The 22,017-nt window shown below is 42.4% G+C and overlaps 1 protein-coding gene across 1 annotated transcript; it reads right to left on the minus strand.

The window, feature by feature from the left end:
* Positions 1-333: 333 nt before the first annotated feature.
* LOC115140814 (hemicentin-1-like) lies at positions 334-17,825 on the minus strand. Its single transcript, XM_029679183.2, has 29 exons — positions 17,651-17,825; positions 16,963-17,256; positions 15,342-15,623; positions 14,794-15,069; positions 14,370-14,645; positions 13,910-14,161; positions 13,478-13,753; positions 12,824-13,075; positions 12,390-12,665; positions 11,737-11,988; positions 11,300-11,575; positions 10,431-10,682; positions 9,996-10,271; positions 9,344-9,595; positions 8,907-9,182; positions 8,254-8,505; positions 7,818-8,093; positions 7,144-7,395; positions 6,730-7,005; positions 6,100-6,351; positions 5,665-5,940; positions 5,035-5,286; positions 4,600-4,875; positions 3,949-4,200; positions 3,550-3,825; positions 3,171-3,422; positions 1,732-2,010; positions 1,172-1,429; positions 334-839 (listed from the first exon to the last, which is right to left on the minus strand). The coding sequence occupies exons 1-29, from the start codon at positions 17,703-17,705 to the stop codon at positions 751-753; spliced, it is 7,341 nt and encodes a 2,446-aa protein (XP_029535043.2). The 5' UTR covers positions 17,706-17,825; the 3' UTR covers positions 334-750.
* Between the last annotated feature and the right edge of the window lie 4,192 nt (positions 17,826-22,017).

Consider the following 22,017-nt stretch of genomic DNA (forward strand, 5'->3'; position numbering starts at 1 on the left):
TCTTGCCGATAAAGAAATCCCCCAAGATTGCACCATTCATGGGGGAAAAGACAAAACTTAATTTAAGACAATAATGAATGAAGAGGAAGTATAAACATAAGACACGTGCACAAGCTTTCATCTCCGTCGAGGATTTACAATCCTATACATTAAATATGTGCAAAAACAAGCCATGCTTTACATAAACACCAGTTAAATGTATTATCGTTTTGAAACGTTTTACCTTTAAGGTATTTATAAGTTAAATAAACCTGAATTTGTACTTGAACTATAGAGGTTAGATACATGATCAAACACAGAAAGGGACTCAGTGAATGGACTCCAGGGCAACAGTCACAGTCACAAGGGCAGTGAATATCTAAGAACTTTTATTTAGAATCAGAAATAGGCAGCACAACTGAGCAGCGATTCTTTGCGCCTTCAATTACCATGTGGAAGACCAGTTTTTAAAAAGAATATCAGTTTATAGAGATGATTGACATAAAAACAAACTGTTGAGGTGGGTTCTATTCTAAGGGGATAGGCCCCTCCCTTCTGACCTCATGTTGACTCTCTCCTCACAATCTAAAAGCATTGGAAAAGAGCTAAGCACACTAAACCCAGCCCTATGATGGTACAATTGGGCAATTACAATATTGACAATACCACTTATTTCTATCCAGTCCTTTTTCAGATCAGCGAGGGGAGTCAGTGAGGGTAGAGGGAAGGGAGTGATTGGCTCCCAGCCAGCAGACATGCTGTGTGGTAGTCTCAGTGGCTGATCAGAGGCAGAGAGAGAGCTGCAAGGCCCATCAACATCAGACCAACTCTGGACTGGAATGGAGGGGCAGGCGAGTGGCCTGAGAGAGAAAGAAGAATGGGAGAGAACGGAGACAAAGAGGTTGGGAGAGGAGGGGGACAAAGAGATTGGGAGAGGAGGGGACAAAGATAATCGGAGAGGAGGGGGATATGTAAACTTACGACTTCAATTGTATATATCTTCTCGATTCCTGTCTGTACCCACCAGTTCATAAAATGTCTGTATTGCATTTCCATGATGCATGAAAATGATCCTTGCACAAACACGTACACAAGCTAGAACCAAATTAAATTCAACATAATAAAAACTTGGTGACATTTAATTAGTCATTATATCCCACCTAGGTCTTACTACAACAACACACCCACTTACCAGTGACATCCAGACGAATGGTCTTGGACATTGAGATGTTAGTTAGAGAGTTCTTGGCCACACAGGTGTAAATCCCTGCATTTTTCAAGGAGACACCTACAGCCATCAAAGGACCAGTCGCGGGCAATGCTTGGTTGTTGTATTTCCACCGGTACTCGCTGGTTGGCCGGGAGTCGGCTGAGCACTTCAGACTGACAGGGATTACTGAGCCAATCACCACTAAGCCTGGGCCAGAGACGTTCACACTCAAAGGGCCATCTACAGAGAGAGGTTCAGAGAAGTGGGGTCATAAAAGGGAAAAGTCTAAACGGAATCCTTGGGATATCCAACTCTGACATCACCCCATTGAAGGTGAAATGTAAAATGGTTAAGGTAAGGGTTAAGGTCAGAGTTAGGTAAGAGTTATGGTTAAGGTTGGGGTTTAGGGTAGGGACATCCCAAAGATCCCAGATAGCACTAACCATCATAATAGTGGTGGGTTTCTGATTTTCTACATTATATAACATCAAATGCTTATCTTTTAAAATATTTTACCAACAGATTAAAACACCAGTACTTACAGTTCACCAATAGCTGGTATTTAGGGCTGGTGTGTGGGCGAAGGAGGTTGGTGGCGACGCACTGATAGTTTCCATCGTTAGACACCTTGACTGGACTGAAGTGCAGAGAGTTGTTAGAGATGGTTATGTCAGAGTTCAAGGTGTTGTTCAGGACCAGAGACAGGTTGTCCTTCATCCAGTAGATGGTGTCATAGCGCCCGGTGACGTCACAGGTCAGGGTTAGGTTGTCAGATGATATCGGCGTTTTGTTTCGTTTCACCATCACTGACTTTATAGCCTCTGTGAGGACAGAGGAAGTGTATTGCTTTATGTACAGTATCAAGATTTGTCATTTGATCAAATGTTTAGTTCCAGCAACGCAATAGTTGGATATATAAAACATGTATATATATATATATATTAAATGTCACCATTTGTATGATATATATATATATATCATACAAATGGTTGTGCGATCTGATGGATTGTAAATTACTGTTTTATAATACTGTTTTATATATTTCCTGTTTTATATCATTATATCCTCTTAGTATGAGTTTTTATATCTCTAGAGATTGAAAGTAGTGTTAGGTTCAAACTCTGATTGAGAATAATTGTATTATTTAGTGGACTGCAGTGGACAGTAGGAATGTGTACTCTCAAGGCCTCTCCTGACTGATGAGAAGTCCTGTGATATGCATGGAGGAGAATAGATAAATCCTGGTTGATGGAAAAGTACATCTTTGTGGAAGGAGGGGGTGAGAGCTTAAGGTATAAGTGGACACTGCACACTACTGAGCAAATAAATAAACTCAACGTTCAACAAATTCAACAATTTTACTGAGTTACAGTTCATAAAAGGAAATCAGTCAATTGAAAAACATCCATTTGGCCCTAATCTATGGATTTCACATGACTGTCCAGGGGTGCAGCCATGGGTGACCTTGAGGGGACATAGGCCCACCCACTGGGGAGCCAGGCCCAGCCAATCAGAATGAGTTTTTCAACACAACAGGGCTTTATTACAGACAGAAATACTCCTCAGTTTCAATAGTTTTCCAGGTGGCTAGTCTCAGATAATCCCGCAGGTGAACAAGCTGGATGTGAAGGTCCTGGGCTGGCATGGTTGGACGGCCAGTTGGACGTACTGAAAAATTCTCTAAAATGATGTTGGAGGCATGCCAATTGCACGCTCTCTCAAAACATGAGACATCTGTGGCATTGTGTTTTGTGACAAAACTGCACATTTTAGAGTGGCCTTTTATTGACCCGAGCACAAGGTGCAACTGTGTAATGATCATTCTGTTTAATCAGATTCTTGATATACCACACCTGTCAGGTGGATGGATTATCTTGGCAATGAAGAACTGCTCACTAACATGGATGTAAACAAATGTGTGCACAACATTTGAGAGAAATAAACTTTTTGTGCATTTATGGGAATCTGTAGTTTGATTTACCAATGACGGTGAGCATCTTGGAGACAGTGCTGTTTCTGCCAGTGGCGTTGTTGAAGGCCACACAGGTATACTCCCCATGACTGGCTAAGGTCAGTGGGCCAGCTTCATACTCTGAGCCTGTTGCCACCTGGGAGCCATTGAAGAACCAGCTGAACTGGCAGAGAGGCTGAGAGGAGGCAGAGCAGTTGAAGGTCACTCTTTGTTCTGTTTCGGCAATGGGTGCACCAGCTATCACAGGTTGCTTGGGTCCATCTGTGAAAATCAGACGACATCGAAACATTCAACTATAACTACCTTATTGTCGATTATTGACTTCATAATATGTCATCACAGTTATTATCTCTATCTTTGACAAGAATACATCCCCATTATTACTTACAATTCACTAGGAGTGTGTAGCGGTTGCTAGTTCTGTTGCTCACACTATTTCTGGCCATACACTGATATTCTCCATAGGAAGAATACTGGACAGGGTTGAAGGTCAGTGTTCTGTTGTCGAAAGAGACGTGGGTTCTGTTATCCAGATGCACTAACGTGAGGTTCTTCCACCAGTGAATGGAGCTAGGATCACCAACGATATTGCAAGTCATTGTAAAGGAGTCACCCTCTATCGCCTGGGTTCCACCGGTGCTTATGGACACTGAGGTGATTGGCGCTGAGAACAAAGTGAAACTGTTTCAATGGTTGCAGTAGGTTTAATGGCTGCAGAGGCATTTTTGTTCTCAAGAAAGTAGACCAAACGAATCAATTAAAGGATTACGGTTAGACCAAGTCTCACCAACAATAGTGAGCATCTTGGAGACAGTGCTGTTTCTGCAAGTGATGTTGTTGAAGGCCACACAGGTGTATTTCCCATGACTGGCTAAGGTCAGTGGGCCAGTCTCATACTTTGAGCCAGTTGCCACCTGGGAGCCGTTGAAGAACCAGCTGAACTGGCTGAGAGGCTGAGAGGAAGCTGAGCAGTTGAAGGTCACGCTGTGTCCTGTTTCTCCTAATGCTGGTCCTGTTATTATTGGCATCTCCGGTCCATCTATGATTCAAAACACAATCAGTTAGACCAGTTGTGTCAAATTAATTCCATGGAGGCCCTAGTGTCTGCTGGTTTTTGTTTTTTCCTTTCATTTGAGACACAGAAAACCAGGTTTGGGGAGGTCCTTACTAGTAAGGGACCTTAATACATCAATCAAGTTCAAGGGAGGATCGAAACCCGCTGATACCCAGCCTTCTGTGGAATGAGTTTGACACATGTGAGTTAAACCTAACATCTGTCATTGGCCAGAAGGTCAAACGTCATCAACAAATGTCAGATGGTATAAGAGGTGGGATCCAAACCATCACGTTGACTTTACTACAATATGCATAAAGGAAGTTGAAAAAGATTCCACCTCAGGCCATGGGGTCAAAGTTGAACTTGTTAATAACTACTCACAGTTGACGATCAGTCTGTATTCTGGGCTGGTCATGTTGCTGAGGGGGTTGGAGGCAGAACACTGATAGTCTCCGTTGTCAGAATGCTGGACAGAGTTGAATGTCAGTGTATTGTTGTTCATAGAGAAGTCTGTTCTGTTGTCAGCATACAGAGGCCAGCCGTTCCTCATCCACTGAATGGAGTAAACCGTTCCAGCGGTGCCACAGGTCAGAGAGAATCTCTCCTTCAGTATTGGCTGGGCTCCAATGACTTTCACCATGGTCATGGTCACAGGTGCTGTGGAGGCATATCAAAGGGTTTTTCAGCACTTTTATCTAAACTTCCATTTTATTATACTGTAGGTTCAACAGCACGTATACAGTATCTAAAACCAAATAAAAACGAAGTAAGTAAACTTTTAGTCTCTTGATTTTTAAGTGTCAATTACTGACTCACCAACAATAGTGAGCATCTTTGAGACAGTGCTGTTTCTGCAAGTGATGTTGTTGAAGGCCACACAGGTGTATTCCCCATGACAGGCTAAGGTCAGTGGGTCCGTCTCATACACTGAGCCAGTCGCCACCTGGGATCCATTGAAGAACCAGCTGAACTGGCTGAGAGGCTGAGAGGAAGCTGAGCAGTTGAAGGTCACGCTGTGTCCTGTTTCTCCAAATGCTGGTCCTGTTATTATAGGCATCTCCGGTCCATCTATGATTCAATAGACAATCAGTTAGACCAGGGGTGTCAAGTTCACTCCAAGGAGGAACTAGTGTCTGCTGGTTTTTGTTTTTTCCTTTCAATTGAGACCGAGACAGCCAGATTTGGGGAGTTATGTAAATCAAGTTCAAGTTAGGTTTGAAAAACCAGCTGACACTCAGCCTTCTGTGGAATAGGTTTGACACATGTGCGTTAAACCCAACATCTGTCATTGGCCAGAAGGTCAAACATCATCAACATATGTCAGATGGTATAAGAGATGGGATACAAACCATCACATTGACTTTACTACAATATTAATAAAGGAAGTTCAAAAAGTTTCCACCTCAGGCCATGGGGTCAAAGTTGAACTTGTTAATAACTACTCACAGTTGACGATCAGTCTGTATTCTGGGCTGGTCATGTTGCTGAGGGGGTTGGAGGCAGAACACTGATAGTCTCCATTGTCAGAATGCTGTAATGAGTTGAATGTCAGTGTATTGTTGTTCATAGAGAAGTCTGTTCTGTTGTCAGCATACAGAGGCCAGCCGTTCCTCATCCACTGAATGGAGTAAACCGTTCCAGCGGTGCCACAGGTCAGAGAGAATCTCTCCTTCAGTATTGGCTGGGCTCCAATTACTTTCACCATGGTCATGGTCACAGGTGCTGTGGAGGCATATCAAAGGGTTTTTCAGCACTTTTATCTAAACTTCCATTTTATTATACTGTAGGTTCAACAGCACGTATACAGTATCTAAAACCAAATAAAAACGAAGTAAGTAAACTTTTAGTCTCTTGATTTTTAAGTGTCAATTAATGACTCACCAACAATAGTGAGTATCTTTGAGACAGTGCTGTTTCTGCAAGTGATGTTGTTGAAGGCCACACAGGTGTATTCCCCATGACAGGCTAAGGTCAGTGGGTCCGTCTCATACACTGAGCCAGTCGCCACCTGGGATCCATTGAAGAACCAGCTGAACTGGCTGAGAGGCTGAGAGGAAGCTGAGCAGTTGAAGGTCACGCTGTGTCCTGTTTCTCCAAATGCTGGTCCTGTTATTATAGGCATCTCCGGTCCATCTATGATTCAATAGACAATCAGTTAGACCAGGGGTGTCAAGTTCACTCCAAGGAGGAACTAGTGTCTGCTGGTTTTTGTTTTTTCCTTTCAATTGAGACCGAGACAGCCAGATTTGGGGAGTTATGTAAATCAAGTTCAAGTTAGGTTTGAAAAACCAGCTGACACTCAGCCTTCTGTGGAATAGGTTTGACACATGTGCGTTAAACCCAACATCTGTCATTGGCCAGAAGGTCAAACATCATCAACATATGTCAGATGGTATAAGAGATGGGATACAAACCATCACATTGACTTTACTACAATATTAATAAAGGAAGTTCAAAAAGTTTCCACCTCAGGCCATGGGGTCAAAGTTGAACTTGTTAATAACTACTCACAGTTGACGATCAGTCTGTATTCTGGGCTGGTCATGTTGCTGAGGGGGTTGGAGGCAGAACACTGATAGTCTCCATTGTCAGAATGCTGTAATGAGTTGAATGTCAGTGTATTGTTGTTCATAGAGAAGTCTGTTCTGTTGTCAGCATACAGAGGCCAGCCGTTCCTCATCCACTGAATGGAGTAAACCGTTCCAGCGGTGCCACAGGTCAGAGAGAATCTCTCCTTCAGTATTGGCTGGGCTCCAATTACTTTCACCATGGTCATGGTCACTGTTGCTGTGGAAGCAGATCAAAGGGTACTTTCATTTTATTATACTGTAGGTTCAACAGCACGTATACTGTATCTGAAATCAAATGTACACAAAGTAAAACAACTTTAAGTCACTTGATTTTAAGTAGCAGTTACTGACTCACCAACAATAGTGAGCATCTTGGAGACAGTGCTGTTTCTGCAAGTGATGTTGTTAAAGGCCACACAGGTGTATTCCCCATGACTGGCTAAGGTCAGTGGGCCCGTCTCATACACTGAGCCAGTCGCCACTTGGGAGCCATTGAAGAACCAGCTGAACTGGCTGAGAGGCTGAGAGGAAGCTGAGCAGTTGAAGGTCACGCTGTGTCCTGTTTCTCCTAATGCTGGTCCTGTTATTATTGGCATCTCCGGTCCATCTATGATACAATAGACAATCAGTTAGACCAGGGGTGTCAAGTTCACTCCAAGGAGGAACTAGTGTCTGCTGGTTTTTGTTTTTTCCTTTCAATTGAGACCGAGACAGCCAGATTTAAGACCGAGACAGCCAGATTTGGGGAGTTCCTTACTAATAAGGGACGTTAATATGTAAATCAAGTTCAAGTTAGGTTTGAAAAACCAGCTGACACCCAGCCTTCTGTGGAATAGGTTTGACACGTGTGCGTGAAATCCAACATCTGTCATTGGCCAGAAGGTCAAACGCCATCACCATATGTCAGATGGTATAAGAGGTGGGATACAAACCATCACATTGACTTTACTACAATATGCATAAAGGAAGTTGAAAAAGATTCCACCTCAGGCCATGGGGTCAAAGTTGAACTTGTTAATAACTACTCACAGTTGACGATCAGTTTGTATTCTGGGCTGGTCATGTTGCTGAGGGGGTTGGAGGCAGAACACTTATAGTCTCCATTGTCAGAATGCTGGACAGAGTTGAATGTCAGTGTATTGTTGTTCATAGAGAAGTCTGTTCTGTTGTCAGCATACAGAGGCCAGCCGTTCCTCATCCACTGAATGGAGTAAACCGTTCCAGCGGTGCCACAGGTCAGAGAGAATCTCTCATTCAGTATTGGCTGGGCTGCAACGACTTTCACAATGGTCATGGTCACAGGTGCTGTGGAAGCAGATCAAAGGGTTTTTCAGCACTTTTATCTAAACTTCCATTTTATTATACTGTAGGTTCAACAGCACGTATACTGTATCTGAAATCAAATGTACACAAAGTTTAAAAAAACTTTTAGTCACTTGATTTTAAGCAGGAGTTACTGACTCACCAACAATAGTGAGCATCTTTGAGACAGTGCTGTTTCTGCAAGTGATGTTGTTGAAGGCCACACAGGTGTATTCCCCATGACTGGCTAAGGTCAGTGGGCCCGTCTCATACACTGAGCCTGTCGCCACCTGGGAGCCGTTGAAGAACCAGCTGAACTGGCTGAGAGGCTGAGAGGAAGCTGAGCAGTTGAAGGTCACGCTGTGTCCTGTTTCTCCAAATGCTGGTCCTGTTATTATTGGCATCTCCGGTCCATCTATGATACAATAGACAATCAGTTAGACCAGGGGTGTCAAGTTCACTCCAAGGAGGAACTAGTGTCTGCTGGTTTTTGTTTTTTCCTTTCAATTGAGACCGAGACAGCCAGATTTGGGGAGTTCCTTACTAATAAGGGACGTTAATATGTAAATCAAGTTCAAGTTAGGTTTGAAAAACCAGCTGACACCCAGCCTTCTGTGGAATAGGTTTGACACGTGTGCGTGAAACCCAACATCTGTCATTGGCCAGAAGGTCAAACGTCATCACCATATGTCAGATGGTATAAGAGGTGGGATACAAACCATCACATTGACTTTACTACAATATGCATAAAGGAAGTTGAAAAAGATTCCACCTCAGGCCATGGGGTCAAAGTTGAACTTGTTAATAACTACTCACAGTTGACGATCAGTCTGTATTCTGTGCTGGTCATGTTGCTGAGGGGGTTGGAGGCAGAACAATGATAGTCTCCATTGTCAGAATGCTGTACAGAGTTGAATGTCAGTGTATTGTTGTTCATAGAGAAGTCTGTTCTGTTGTCAGCATACAGAGGCCAGCCGTTCCTCATCCACTGAATGGAGTAAACCGTTCCAGCGGTGCCACAGGTCAGAGAGAATCTCTCATTCAGTATTGGCTGGGCTCCAACGACTTTCACAATGGTCATGGTCACAGGTGCTGTGGAAGCAGAACAAAGGGTTTTTCCAGCACTTTTATCTAAACTTCCATTTTATTATACTGTAGGTTCAACAGCACGTATACTGTATCTGAAATCAAATGTACACAAAGTTTAAAAAAACTTTTAGTCACTTGATTTTAAGCAGGAGTTACTGACTCACCAACAATAGTGAGCATCTTGGAGACAGTGCTGTTTCTGCAAGTGATGTTGTTGAAGGCCACACAGGTGTATTCCCCATGACAGGCTAAGGTCAGTGGGCCCGTCTCATACACTGAGCCTGTCGCCACCTGGGAGCCGTTGAAGAACCAGCTGAACTGGCTGAGAGGCTGAGAGGAAGCTGAGCAGTTGAAGGTCACGCTGTGTCCTGTTTCTCCAAATGCTGGTCCTGTTATTATTGGCATCTCCGGTCCATCTATGATACAATGGACAATCAGTTAGACCAGGGGTGTCAAGTTCACTCCAAGGAGGAACTAGTGTCCGCTGGTTTTTCCTTTTTTCCTTTCAATTGAGACCTAGACAACCAGGTTTGGGGATTTTCTTACTAGTAAGGGACCTTAATACATCAATCAAGTTCAAGGGAGGATCGAAAAACCAGCTGACACCCAGCCTTCTGTGGAATGAGTTTGACACGTGCATTAAACCCAAAATCTGTCATTGGCCAGAAGGTCAAACGTCATCAACAAATGTCAGATGGTATAAGAGGTGGGATCCAAACCATCACGTTGACTTTACTACAATATTAATAAAGGAAGTTCAAAAAGATTCCACCGATGGCCATGGGGTCAAAGTTGAACTTGTTAATAACTACTCACAGTTGACGATCAGTCTGTATTCTGGGCTGGTCATGTTGCTGAGGGGGTTGGAGGCAGAACACTGATAGTCTCCATTGTCAGAATGCTGGACAGAGTTGAATGTCAGTGTATTGTTGTTCATAGAGAAGTCTGTTTTGTTGTCAGCATACAGAGGCCAGCCGTTCCTCATCCACTGAATGGAGTAAACCGTTCCAGCGGTGCCACAGGTCAGAGAGAATCTCTCATTCAGTATTGGCTGGGCTCCAACGACTTTCACAATAGTCATGGTCACAGGTGCTGTGGAAGCATATCAAAGGGTTTTTTCAGCACTTTTATCTAAACTTCCATTTTATTATACTGTAGGTTCAACAGCACGTATACTGTATCTGAAATCAAATGTACACAAAGTAAATACACTTTTAGTCACTTTATTTTAAGTAGCAGTTACTGACTCACCAACAATAGTGAGCATCTTGGAGACAGTGCTGTTTCTGCAAGTGATGTTGTTGAAGGCCACACAGGTGTATTCCCCATGACAGGCTAAGGTCAGTGGGTCCGTCTCATACACTGAGCCTGTCGCCACCTGGGATCCATTGAAGAACCAGCTGAACTGGCTGCGAGGCTGAGAGGAAGCTGAGCAGTTGAAGGTCACGCTGTGTCCTGTTTCTCCTAATGCTGGTCCTGTTATTATTGGCATCTCCGGTCCATCTATGATACAATAGACAATCAGTTAGACCAGGGGTGTCAAGTTCCCTCCATGGAGGAACTAGTGTCTGCTGGTTTTTGTTTTTTCCTTTCAATTTTTATTTTTATTTTACCTTTATTTAACTAGGCAAGTCAGTTAAGAACAAATTCTTATTTTCAATGACGGCCTAGGAACAGTGGGTTAACTGCCTGTTCAGGGGCAGAACGACAGATTTGTACCTTGTCAGCTCAGGGATTTGAACTTGCAACCTTCCGGTTACTAGCCCAACGCTCTAACCACTTGGCTACCCAGCCGCCCCAGACAGCCAGATTTAAGACCGAGACAGACAGATTTGGGGAGTTCATTACTAATAAGGGACGTTAATATGTAAATCAAGTTCAAGTTAGGTTTGAAAAACCAGCTGACACCCAGCCTTCTGTGGAATGAGTTTGACACATGTGCGTGAAACCCAACATCTGTCATTGGCCAGAAGGTCAAACGTCATCAACATATGTCAGATGGTATAAGAGGTGGGATACAAACCATCACATTGACTTTACTACAATATGCATAAAGGAAGTTGAAAAAGATTCCACCTCAGGCCATGGGGTCAAAGTTGAACTTGTTAATAACTACTCACAGTTGACGATCAGTCTGTATTCTGGGCTGGTCATGTTGCTGAGGGGGTTGGAGGCAGAACACTGATAGTCTCCATTGTCAGAATGCTGGACAGAGTTGAATGTCAGTGTATTGTTGTTCATAGAGAAGTCTGTTCTGTTGTCAGCATACAGAGGCCAGCCGTTCCTCATCCACTGAGTGGAGTAAACCGTTCCAGCGGTGCCACAGGTCAGAGAGAATCTCTCGTTCAGTATTGGCTGGGCTCCAACGACTTTCACAATAGTCATGGTCACTGTTGCTGTGGAAGCATATCAAAGGGTTTTTTCAGCACTTTTATCTAAACTTCCATTTTATTATACTGTAGGTTCAACAGCACGTATACTGTATCTGAAATTAAATGTACACAAAGTTTAAAAAAACTTTTAGTCACTTGATTTTAAGTAGCAGTTACTGACTCACCAACAATAGTGAGCATCTTTGAGACAGTGCTGTTTCTGCAAGTGATGTTGTTGAAGGCCACACAGGTGTATTCCCCATGACAGGCTAAGGTCAGTGGGCCCGTCTCATACACTGAGCCAGTCGCCACCTGGGAGCCATTGAAGAACCAGCTGAACTGGCTGAGAGGCTGAGAGGAAGCTGAGCAGTTGAAGGTCACGCTGTGTCCTGTTTCTCCAAATGCTGGTCCTGTTATTATAGGCATCTCCGGTCCATCTATGATACAATAGACAATCAGTTAGACCAGGGGTGTCAAGTTCACTCCAAGGAGGAACTAGTGTCTGCTGGTTTTTGTTTTTTCCTTTCAATTGAGACCGAGACAGCCAGATTTGGGGAGTTCCTTACTAATAAGGGACGTTAATATGTAAATCAAGTTCAAGTTAGGTTTGAAAAACCAGCTGACACCCAGCCTTCTGTGGAATAGGTTTGACACGTGTGCGTGAAACCCAACATCTGTCATTGGCCAGAAGGTCAAACGTCATCACCATATGTCAGATGGTATAAGAGGTGGGATACAAACCATCACATTGACTTTACTACAATATGCATAAAGGAAGTTGAAAAAGATTCCACCTCAGGCCATGGGGTCAAAGTTGAACTTATTAATAACTACTCACAGTTGACGATCAGTCTGTATTCTGGGCTGGTCATGTTGCTGAGGGGGTTGGAGGCAGAACACTGATAGTCTCCATTGTCAGAATGCTGGACAGAGTTGAATGTCAGTGTATTGTTGTTCATAGAGAAGTCTGTTCTGTTGTCAGCATACAGAGGCCAGCCGTTCCTCATCCACTGAATGGAGTAAACCGTTCCAGCGGTGCCACAGGTCAGAGAGAATCTCTCGTTCGTGATTGGCTGGTCTCCAATGACTTTCACCATGGTCATGGTCACTGTTGCTGTGGAAGCAGATCAAAGAGTTTTTTCAGCACTTTTATCTAAACTTCCATTTTATTATCCTGTAAGTTCAACAGCACATATGTTGTTCATTAAACCAACAGAACACAAGTAAATAAACTTTTAGTCCCTTGATTTTAAGCAGCAGTTACTGACTCACCAACAATAGTGAGCATCTTTGAGACAGTGCTGTTTCTGCAAGTGATGTTGTTGAAGGCCACACAGGTGTATTCCCCATGACTGGCTAAGGTTAGTGGACCCGTCTCATACACTGAGCCTGTCGCCACCTGGGATCCATTGAAGAACCAGCTGAACTGGCTGAGAGGCTGAGAGGAAGCTGAGCAGTTGAAGGTCACGCTGTGTCCTGTTTCTCCTAATGTTGGTCCTGTTATTATTGGCATCTCCGGTCCATCTATGATTCAATAGACATTCAGTTAGACCAGGTGCGTCAAATTAATTCCACGGAGTACCTCGTGTCTGCTGGGTTTTGTTTTTTCCTTTCAATTGAGAACTCAACAACCAGGTTTGGGAAGATCCTTACTAATAAGGGACCTTAACACATCAAGCAAGTTCAAGGGAGCCTTGAAAAAATCCCTGAAAATGTAGCCTTCTGTGGAATGAGTATGACACATTCGAGTTAAACCCAACATCTGTCATTGGCCAGAAGGTCAAAGGTTACCAACATATGTCAGATGATTTAAGAGTTGGGATCCAAACCATCACATTGCCGTTACAACAATATTTATAAAGGATGTTCAATAAGATTCCACCTCAGGACATGGGGTCAAAGTTGAACTTGTTAATGACTACTTACAGTTGATGATTAGTTTGTAGAATGGGCTGGTCATGTTGCTGAAGGGGTTGGAGGCAGAACACTGATAGTCTCCATTGTCAGAATGCTGGACAGAGTTGAATGTCAGTGTATTGTTGTTCATAGAGAAGTCTGTTCTGTTGTCAGCATACAGAGGCCAGCCGTTCCTCATCCACTGAATGGAGTAAACCGTTCCAGCGGTGCCACAGGTCAGAGAGAATCTCTCCTTCAGTATTGGCTGGGCTCCAATTACTTTCACCATGGTCATGGTCACAGGTGCTGTGGAAGCAGATCAAAGGTTTTTTCAGCACTTTTATCTCAACTTCAATTTTTTTATACTGTAGGTTCAACAGCACATATACTGTCTAAAACCAACAGAACACAATGTAAAGAAACGTATAGTCTCTTGATTTTAAGTAGCAGTTACTGACTCACCAACGACAGTGAGCATCTTGGAGACAGTGCTGTTTCTGCCAGTGATGTTGTTGAAGGCCACACAGGTGTATTCCCCATGACTGGCTAAGGTCAGTGGGCCCGTCTCATACACTGAGCCTGTCGCCACATGGGAGCCATTGAAGAACCAGCTGAACTGGCTGAGAGGCTGAGAGGAAGCTGAGCAGTTGAAGGTCACGATGTGTCCTGTCATTGCTATATCCGGAGTAGTTATAGCAGGTCTCTCTGGTCCAACTGTTAAACAGAGGACAGTATGGTTAATCTTATGGTTTGACTATTTTGACAAAGATTAGTAAGTAAGCAGCCTTCCACAATCATTGTCTTGGTATGACTCATCCAGGGATCAAGCTCCCAACCTTCATATCTCAGGGCAGAAACTTTAACTACAAGGCCACTGAATTGGTTTTATCAGACAAAGATGACCAGCTCTTGTAATACTCACAGTTTACCACAAGCTTGTATGTCATGCTGGTCAGGTTGCTAACAGCATTAAAGGCCTCACAGAGATATTCTCCATTGTCAGACAACTGGATTGGGTTGATAACCATTGTGTTGTTGCCCGTAGAGAAGAATGTTCTGTTATTTAGGGAGATGAGCAGGCCGTTCATCAACCAGTGAATGTAGTCTACAGGTCCAGTCACCTCACACCGCAGAGTGAACGACTGATCCAGTATCGGTGGCTTCCCATCACGGTTCAACGAAACCGCTGATATCGGCTCTATGGTCAAAAGAAAAGAAGAGGAAGAGTACTTCACTCGATCGGTGGTAAAACAAATACCATGATATAACATTGTATTCATAACCATCAATAATCAAATATTCACTACCAACTATATAACATTTCGTAAAGATGAATGTTGCCTTACCCACAACCTTTATCATTGTGCTCATGGTGGCGTATCGGAGTGTGACATTGTTGTAGGCTAAGCAGGCGTAACTTCCTGTCTGGTTCTCTCTGGTGTAATGCAGGCTGAGCTGTGGGCTTTGCTCGTTGAGGAACACCCCATTAAACCTCCACTTGTAGGACTCAGTGGGTTTGGACTGAGCGGAGCAGGACAGAGTGATGTCAGAGCCCGTCTTGTAGGCTGTATGTCCTATGATCATCTCAGGAACTACCATCATGGTGAGGTTACTTGGGCCATCTATGGGAGGAACAAATAACAATGAAGTGTTGGGTAAACATTACCTAGAATATGTTTCCATCCTGCTCTATTGTGCATGCTGAGGAACTAAACACAGTGTACGAATGATCCATGCAAATAATGACCTGGATCATGTGATCACAGAGGAATGGTTTGGGATGAAAATAGGCATATTACATCATTGCATGGAAGGCTGGCTCTCCATGACAAGGTACAATCCATGTATGTTGTGTATGATTCATGTACAGTATACTGCATACTCTGATACTCACATCTAACATTGAGGCCAATGGGCTGGCTGGTGCCGTTGCTGATTCCATTGATGACCTCACATCTGAACGGCCCTTCATCGTATCGTGTCACACTGATTATGATGAGAGTGCTGGTCCCACCACCAAGCCGAACTCGGTCACTGGCTGCAACCTCTGAGCTGCCATTCAGCCAGCGGTAGGAGAGGGAGGTGCCAGAGGAGACAGAGCAGGTGAACATGGCAGTGTCATTTAATTCCACTAGATCAGTGGCGTTGGCCCTTAGAGTCACGTTTGAAATGGGCTCTGTGGGTGAGAGAGTAGAATAACAACCATAATGTTTATATTTCTTTCACACTGTAAAACTTGTTTTGGAAATCTAAATATGCTATTTTATTTGATTTACTTATCATAGAGACCAAGTTATAGGATTGAGCATTGTAGAGCCCTTTGCACACACATAAAACGTCTTGTGTACGTCTTATCTGAAATGTAAGCGAACAATTTGCTCATACTCTGTGATCTGTTCAGTTTCATTCTTTTCAAGGGTATGATGTAGGCCAACTTCACTATGGGTTCAGAAAACATTGACACATTTAAGTGTTAGCTTTTCATGTCATGAAATAACTTTTGTTATTATGACAGAGATGAATTATTGATAGGTAATGTATGTGCATCAGTGGAGACTGCTGAGGGGAGAACGGCTCATAATCATGGCTGGAATGAAGTAAATGGAATGGTATCAAAAACATGCTTTTCATGTGTTTGATACCATTCAATTCTCTTTATTACACTCAATTCCAGACATTGTTATTAGCTGTCCTTCCCTCAGCAGCCTCCAATGATGTGCAAGCATGTTTGCATGTGAACCTGCATGGAAGAAGGTTTGTGAATGGGCAAGTAAGTGTGCGGGTGAGCGTGTTTGCATGTGAACGTGCTTGCAGTAAAGTACGTGAATGGGTAAGTAAGTGTGCAGGTGAGCGTGTTTGCATGTGAACCTGCTTGCAGTAAAGTATGTGAATGGGTAAGTAAGTGTGCAGGTGAGCATGTTTGCATGTGAACCTGCTTGCAGTAAAGTATGTGAATGGGTAAGTAAGTGTGCAGGTGAGCATGTTTGCATGTGAACCTGCTTGCAGTAAAGTATGTGAATGGGTAAGTAAGTGTGCAGGTGAGCATGTTTGCATGTGAACCTGCTTGCAGTAAAGTATGTGAATGGGTAAGTAAGTGTGCAGGTGAGCATGTTTGCATGTGAACCTGCTTGCAGTAAAGTATGTGAATGGGCAAGTAAGTGTGCAGGTGAGCGTGTTTGCATGTGAACGTGCTTGCAGTAAAGTATGTGAATGGGTAAGTAAGTGTGCAGGTGAGCATGTTTGCATGTGAACCTGCTTGCAGTAAAGTATGTGAATGGGTAAGTAAGTGTGCAGGTGAGCATGTTTGCATGTGAACCTGCTTGCAGTAAAGTATGTGAATGGGCAAGTAAGTGTGCAGGTGAGCGTGTTTGCATGTGAACGTGCTTGCAGTAAAGTATGTGAATGGGTAAGTAAGTGTGCAGGTGAGCATGTTTGCGAGGAAGTGATTGTGTGCCAGTGAGTGAGAGTCTACAATCATAGAAAGATCAACAGACAGGCAGAGGTCAGTTCCTTACCCTGGACAGACAAAGTCACCACAGCATTCAGGACTGGCTCCATTCCCTGCACGGTATATCGTCCTGAGTCGTTGAGTTGGAGAGAGCTTATGGACAGCTCTGAGGAGGAGAATAAGACTCTGCCTCGATAACTTGTACTCACACTACTGCCACCAGGATAGAAAAGTACGATGGTTGTAGTTTCATATGACCAGGTCCCTATGTTGATGGGGCTTTGAGGAACTAGGTTCAGGGTGACATTACTGCCCACAGCTAAGGGGTTCATCGAGGGAACCACCACCTGGCCAGAGACATCTAGAAGAGGATGGATTGATGAGTTTAGTTCATGTTTTCAGATATTTTTAATCAGTACAAATGTCTTTAAAGTTCTCTAAAATATTTTACTTGATATGAATCAAATCTTTAGACTCTTTAACAGAAATACAACTTTTGTTTAAATTAGTGCCTTCAAGTTGAAAGCACAATTTACAACATGACCTACTATCTATTTATAATGTCTACTCTAGACATTGGTTTTCAATGTCAGATAAATAGAAACCTTCATCTTTCTGACTTGATACTGTTTGACTGAAGTGCATCAACCAAACAGAGACATGAACAACCTGCTACTTATTTAATCAAGTGTATGTACCATAAAGCACAAATAGGCATCAATATCTTTCCAGAATGAGCGTTTTGTCCTCTTTACCTGTAGTGAAGTTGAGCAGCACCAGGATGAGAACCCACACCAGAGGATACTCCATAGTTCTGCCACTTATAAAACACCACGGATCAGAAGTGAACGGGACACTTTCCTATGACTGTCCAGACTTCTTGGTAAATCCAACCATGTTGATACCGCACAGTCAGAGTCTCCTCTTAATCAACAAATTGTCAGGTGATTCCAATGTACCAACCCACCCTACCTGCCGCCAGAACACACTCACACACACCTACTCAACTACCCACGCCCTGTTTTGCCCAAGTACCCTTTTCCCACTAAATTTTTTTGTTGACACACAGGAGTGTTTTCAAATTGATTATGGTTTACTGTAAATCTGATCAACTCTGTCTGTCCTGTATGAATCATGGGAGGAGGCTGGATGGTACATGGCCAATGAGGCCGGATATAGGTTCTCTGACCCTGTTGAAACTCATTATCTATCTACAGTGGCTGAGGCAACGTGGGCTCATAAGACACTGTCCGCATTGAACCTGTCAAGAAAACACTTACAGCGCCTTCAAAAAATATTTGCCACTTTTCTGACTTTCTATATTTTTGCATAGTTTTGATACTGAATGTTATCAGATCTTCAACCAAAACCCAATATTAGATCAAGGTAACCTGAGTTTACAAAAATATATAAAGAAATTGATTGTTACGTTCTGACCTTAGTTCACGGAGGCAGGTTAGGAGGCGGACAAAGACTATGGTGGAGTGGGGTCCACGTCCCGCGCCAGAGCCGCCACCGCGGACAGACACCCACCCAGACCCTCCCCTATAGGTTCAGGTTTTCTAAGTTGTGTTTTGCGTTTGGCCTGGTATGGTTCTCAATCAGAGGCAGTTTCGTTTCTCCTTTGTTATTTTGTTTAGTGTTCTCTGTTTAATAAATATATGATGAACACTTACCTCGCTGCGCTTTGGTCCTCACCTCATTCCAACGACGATCGTCACATTGATACTTATTTTGTTTATTTAATAAAAAAAGTTATGCAACACCTAATTTCCCTGTGTGAAAAAGTAATTGCCCCTTTACACTCAATAACTGGTTGTTCCACCTTTACCTGCAATGACTGCAAACAAACTATAGTGCATCAACCGAACAGAGACATTTGAACAACCTGTTACTTATTTAATAGAGTGTTTGTACCATAAAGCGCAAATAGGCATCAATATATTTACAGAATGAGCTTATTGTCCACTTTACCTGTAGTAAAGTTGAGCAGCACCAGGATGAGAACCCACACCAGAGGATACTCCGCAGTTCTGCCACTTATCACTGCAACCAAACACTTCCTGTAGTTGTTGATCAGTCTCTCACATCATTGTGGAGGACTTTTGGCCCACTCTTCCACGCGTAATTTTAAAAAAACATTTATTTCACCTTTATTTAACCAGGTAGGTTAGTTGAGAACACCTTTATTTAACCAGGTAGGTTAGTTGAGAACACCTTTATTTAACCAGGTAGGTTAGTTGAGAACACCTTTATTTAACCAGGTAGGTTAGTTGAGAACACCTTTATTTAACCAGGTAGGTTAGTTGAGAACACCTTTATTTAACCAGGTAGGCCAGTTGAGAACACCTTTATTTAACCAGGTAGGTTAGTTGAGAACACCTTTATTTAACCAGGTAGGTTAGTTGAGAACACCTTTATTTAACCAGGTAGGCCAGTTGAGAACACCTTTATTTAACCAGATAGGTTAGTTGAGAACACCTTTATTTAACCAGGTAGGTTAGTTGAGAACACCTTTATTTAACCAGGTAGGTTAGTTGAGAACACCTTTATTTAACCAGGTAGGTTAGTTGAGAACACCTTTATTTAACCAGGTAGGTTAACCAGTTGTTGAGAACACCTTTATTTAACCAGATAGGTTAGTTGAGAACACCTTTATTTAACCAGGTAGGCCAGTTGAGAACACCTTTATTTAACCAGGTAGGTTAGTTGAGAACACCTTTATTTAACCAGGTAGGTTAGTTGAGAACACCTTTATTTAACCAGGTAGGTTAGTTGAGAACACCTTTATTTAACCAGGTTAGTTGAGAACACCTTTATTTAACCAGGTAGGTTAGTTGAGAACACCTTTATTTAACCAGGTAGGTTAGTTGAGAACACCTTTATTTAACCAGGTAGGTTAGTTGAGAACACCTTTATTTAACCAGGTAGGTTAGTTGAGAACACCTTTATTTAACCAGGTAGGTTAGTTGAGAACACCTTTATTTAACCAGGTAGGTTAGTTGAGAACACCTTTATTTAACCAGGTAGGTTAGTTGAGAACACCTTTATTTAACCAGGTAGGTTAGTTGAGAACACCTTTATTTAACCAGGTAGGTTTATTTAACCAGGTTTAGAGAACACCTTATTTAACAAGGTAGGTTAGTTGAGAACACCTTTATTTAACCAGGTAGGTTAGTTGAGAACACCTTTATTTAACCAGGTAGGTTAGTTGAGAACACCTTTATTTAACCAGGTAGGCCAGTTGAGAACACCTTTATTTAACCAGGTAGGTTAGTTGAGAACACCTTTATTTAACCAGGTAGGTTAGTTGAGAACACCTTTATTTAACCAGGTAGGTTAGTTGAGAACACCTTTATTTAACCAGGTAGGTTAGTTGAGAACACCTTTATTTAACCAGGTAGGTTAGTTGAGAACACCTTTATTTAACCAGGTAGGTTAGTTGAGAACACCTTTATTTAACCAGGTAGGTTAGTTGAGAACACCTTTATTTAACCAGGTAGGTTAGTTGAGAACACCTTTATTTAACCAGGTAGGTTAGTTGAGAACACCTTTATTTAACCAGGTAGGCCAGTTGAGAACACCTTTATTTAACCAGGTAGGTTAGTTGAGAACACCTTTATTTAACAAGGTAGGTTAGTTGAGAACACCTTTATTTAACCAGGTAGGTTAGTTGAGAACACCTTTATTTAACCAGGTTAGTTGAGAACACCTTTATTTAACCAGGTAGGCCAGTTGAGAACACCTTTATTTAACCAGGTAGGTTAGTTGAGAACACCTTTATTTAACCAGGTAGGTTAGTTGAGAACACCTTTATTTAACCAGGTAGGTTAGTTGAGAACACCTTTATTTAACCAGGTAGGTTAGTTGAGAACACCTTTATTTAACCAGGTAGGTTAGTTGAGAACACCTTTATTTAACCAGGTAGGTTAGTTGAGAACACCTTTATTTAACCAGGTAGGTTAGTTGAGAACACCTTTATTTAACCAGGTTTAGTTGAGAACACCTTTATTTAACCAGGTAGGTTAGTTGAGAACACCTTTATTTAACCAGGTAGGTTAGTTGAGAACACCTTTATTTAACCAGGTAGTTAGTTGAGAACACCTTTATTTAACCAGGTAGGCCAGGTAGGTTAGTTTGAGAACACCTTTATTTAACCAGAGAACACCTTTATTTAACCAGGTAGGTTAGTTGAGAACACCTTTATTTAACCAGGTAGGTTAGTTGAGAACACCTTTATTTAACCAGGTAGGTTAGTTGAGAACACCTTTATTTAACCAGGTAGGTTAGTTGAGAACACCTTTATTTAACCAGGTAGGTTAGTTGAGAACACCTTTATTTAACCAGGTAGGTTAGTTGAGAACACCTTTATTTAACCAGGTAGGTTAGTTGAGAACACCTTTATTTAACCAGGTAGGTTAGTTGAGAACACCTTTATTTAACCAGGAAGGTCAGTTGTGAACACCTTTATTTAACCAGGTAGGTTAGTTGAGAACACCTTTATTTAACCAGGTAGGTTAGTTGAGAACACCTTTATTTAACCAGGTTTGAGAACACCTTTATTTAACCAGGTAGGTTAGTTGAGAACACCTTTATTTAACCAGGTAGGTTAGTTGAGAACACCTTTATTTAACCAGGTAGGTTAGTTGAGAACACCTTTATTTAACCAGGTAGGTTAGTTGAGAACACCTTTATTTAACCAGGTAGGTTAGTTGAGAACACCTTTATTTAACCAGGTAGGTTAGTTGAGAACACCTTTATTTAACCAGGTAGGTTAGTTGAGAACACCTTTATTTAACCAGGTAGGTTAGTTGAGAACACCTTTATTTAACCAGGTAGGTTAGTTGAGAACACCTTTATTTAACCAGGTAGGTTAGTTGAGAACACCTTTATTTAACCAGGTAACACCTTTATTTAACCAGGTAGGTTAGTTGAGAACACCTTTTGATTTAACCAGGTAGGTTAGTTGAGAACACCTTTATTTAACCAGGTAGGTTAGTTGAGAACACCCAGGTAGGTTAGTTTTTATTTAACCAGGTAGGTTAGTTGAGAACACCTTTATTTAACCAGGTAGGTTAGTTGAGAACACCTTTATTTAACCAGGTAGGTTAGTTGAGAACAC

Source organism: Oncorhynchus nerka, linkage group LG14 (assembly GCF_034236695.1).
Source record: "Oncorhynchus nerka isolate Pitt River linkage group LG14, Oner_Uvic_2.0, whole genome shotgun sequence".
NCBI classification, from domain to species: Eukaryota; Metazoa; Chordata; class Actinopteri; order Salmoniformes; family Salmonidae; genus Oncorhynchus; species Oncorhynchus nerka.

What these genes read in the sequence shown, in the direction of transcription:
- LOC115140814 (XM_029679183.2), bottom strand. Translation starts at nt 17,705, where the DNA reads ATGGAGTATCCTCTGGTGTGGGTTCTCATCCTGGTGCTGCTCAACTTC. An exon ending in CACAATGATAAAGGTTGTGG is followed by an intron (nt 14,646 to 14,793) that starts GTAAGGCAACAT and finishes TTTTGACCATAG; the next exon opens with AGCCGATATCAGCGGTTTCG. An exon ending in AAAGATGCTCACTATTGTTG is followed by an intron (nt 12,666 to 12,823) that starts GTGAGTCAGTAA and finishes CTGCTTCCACAG; the next exon opens with CAACAGTGACCATGACCATG.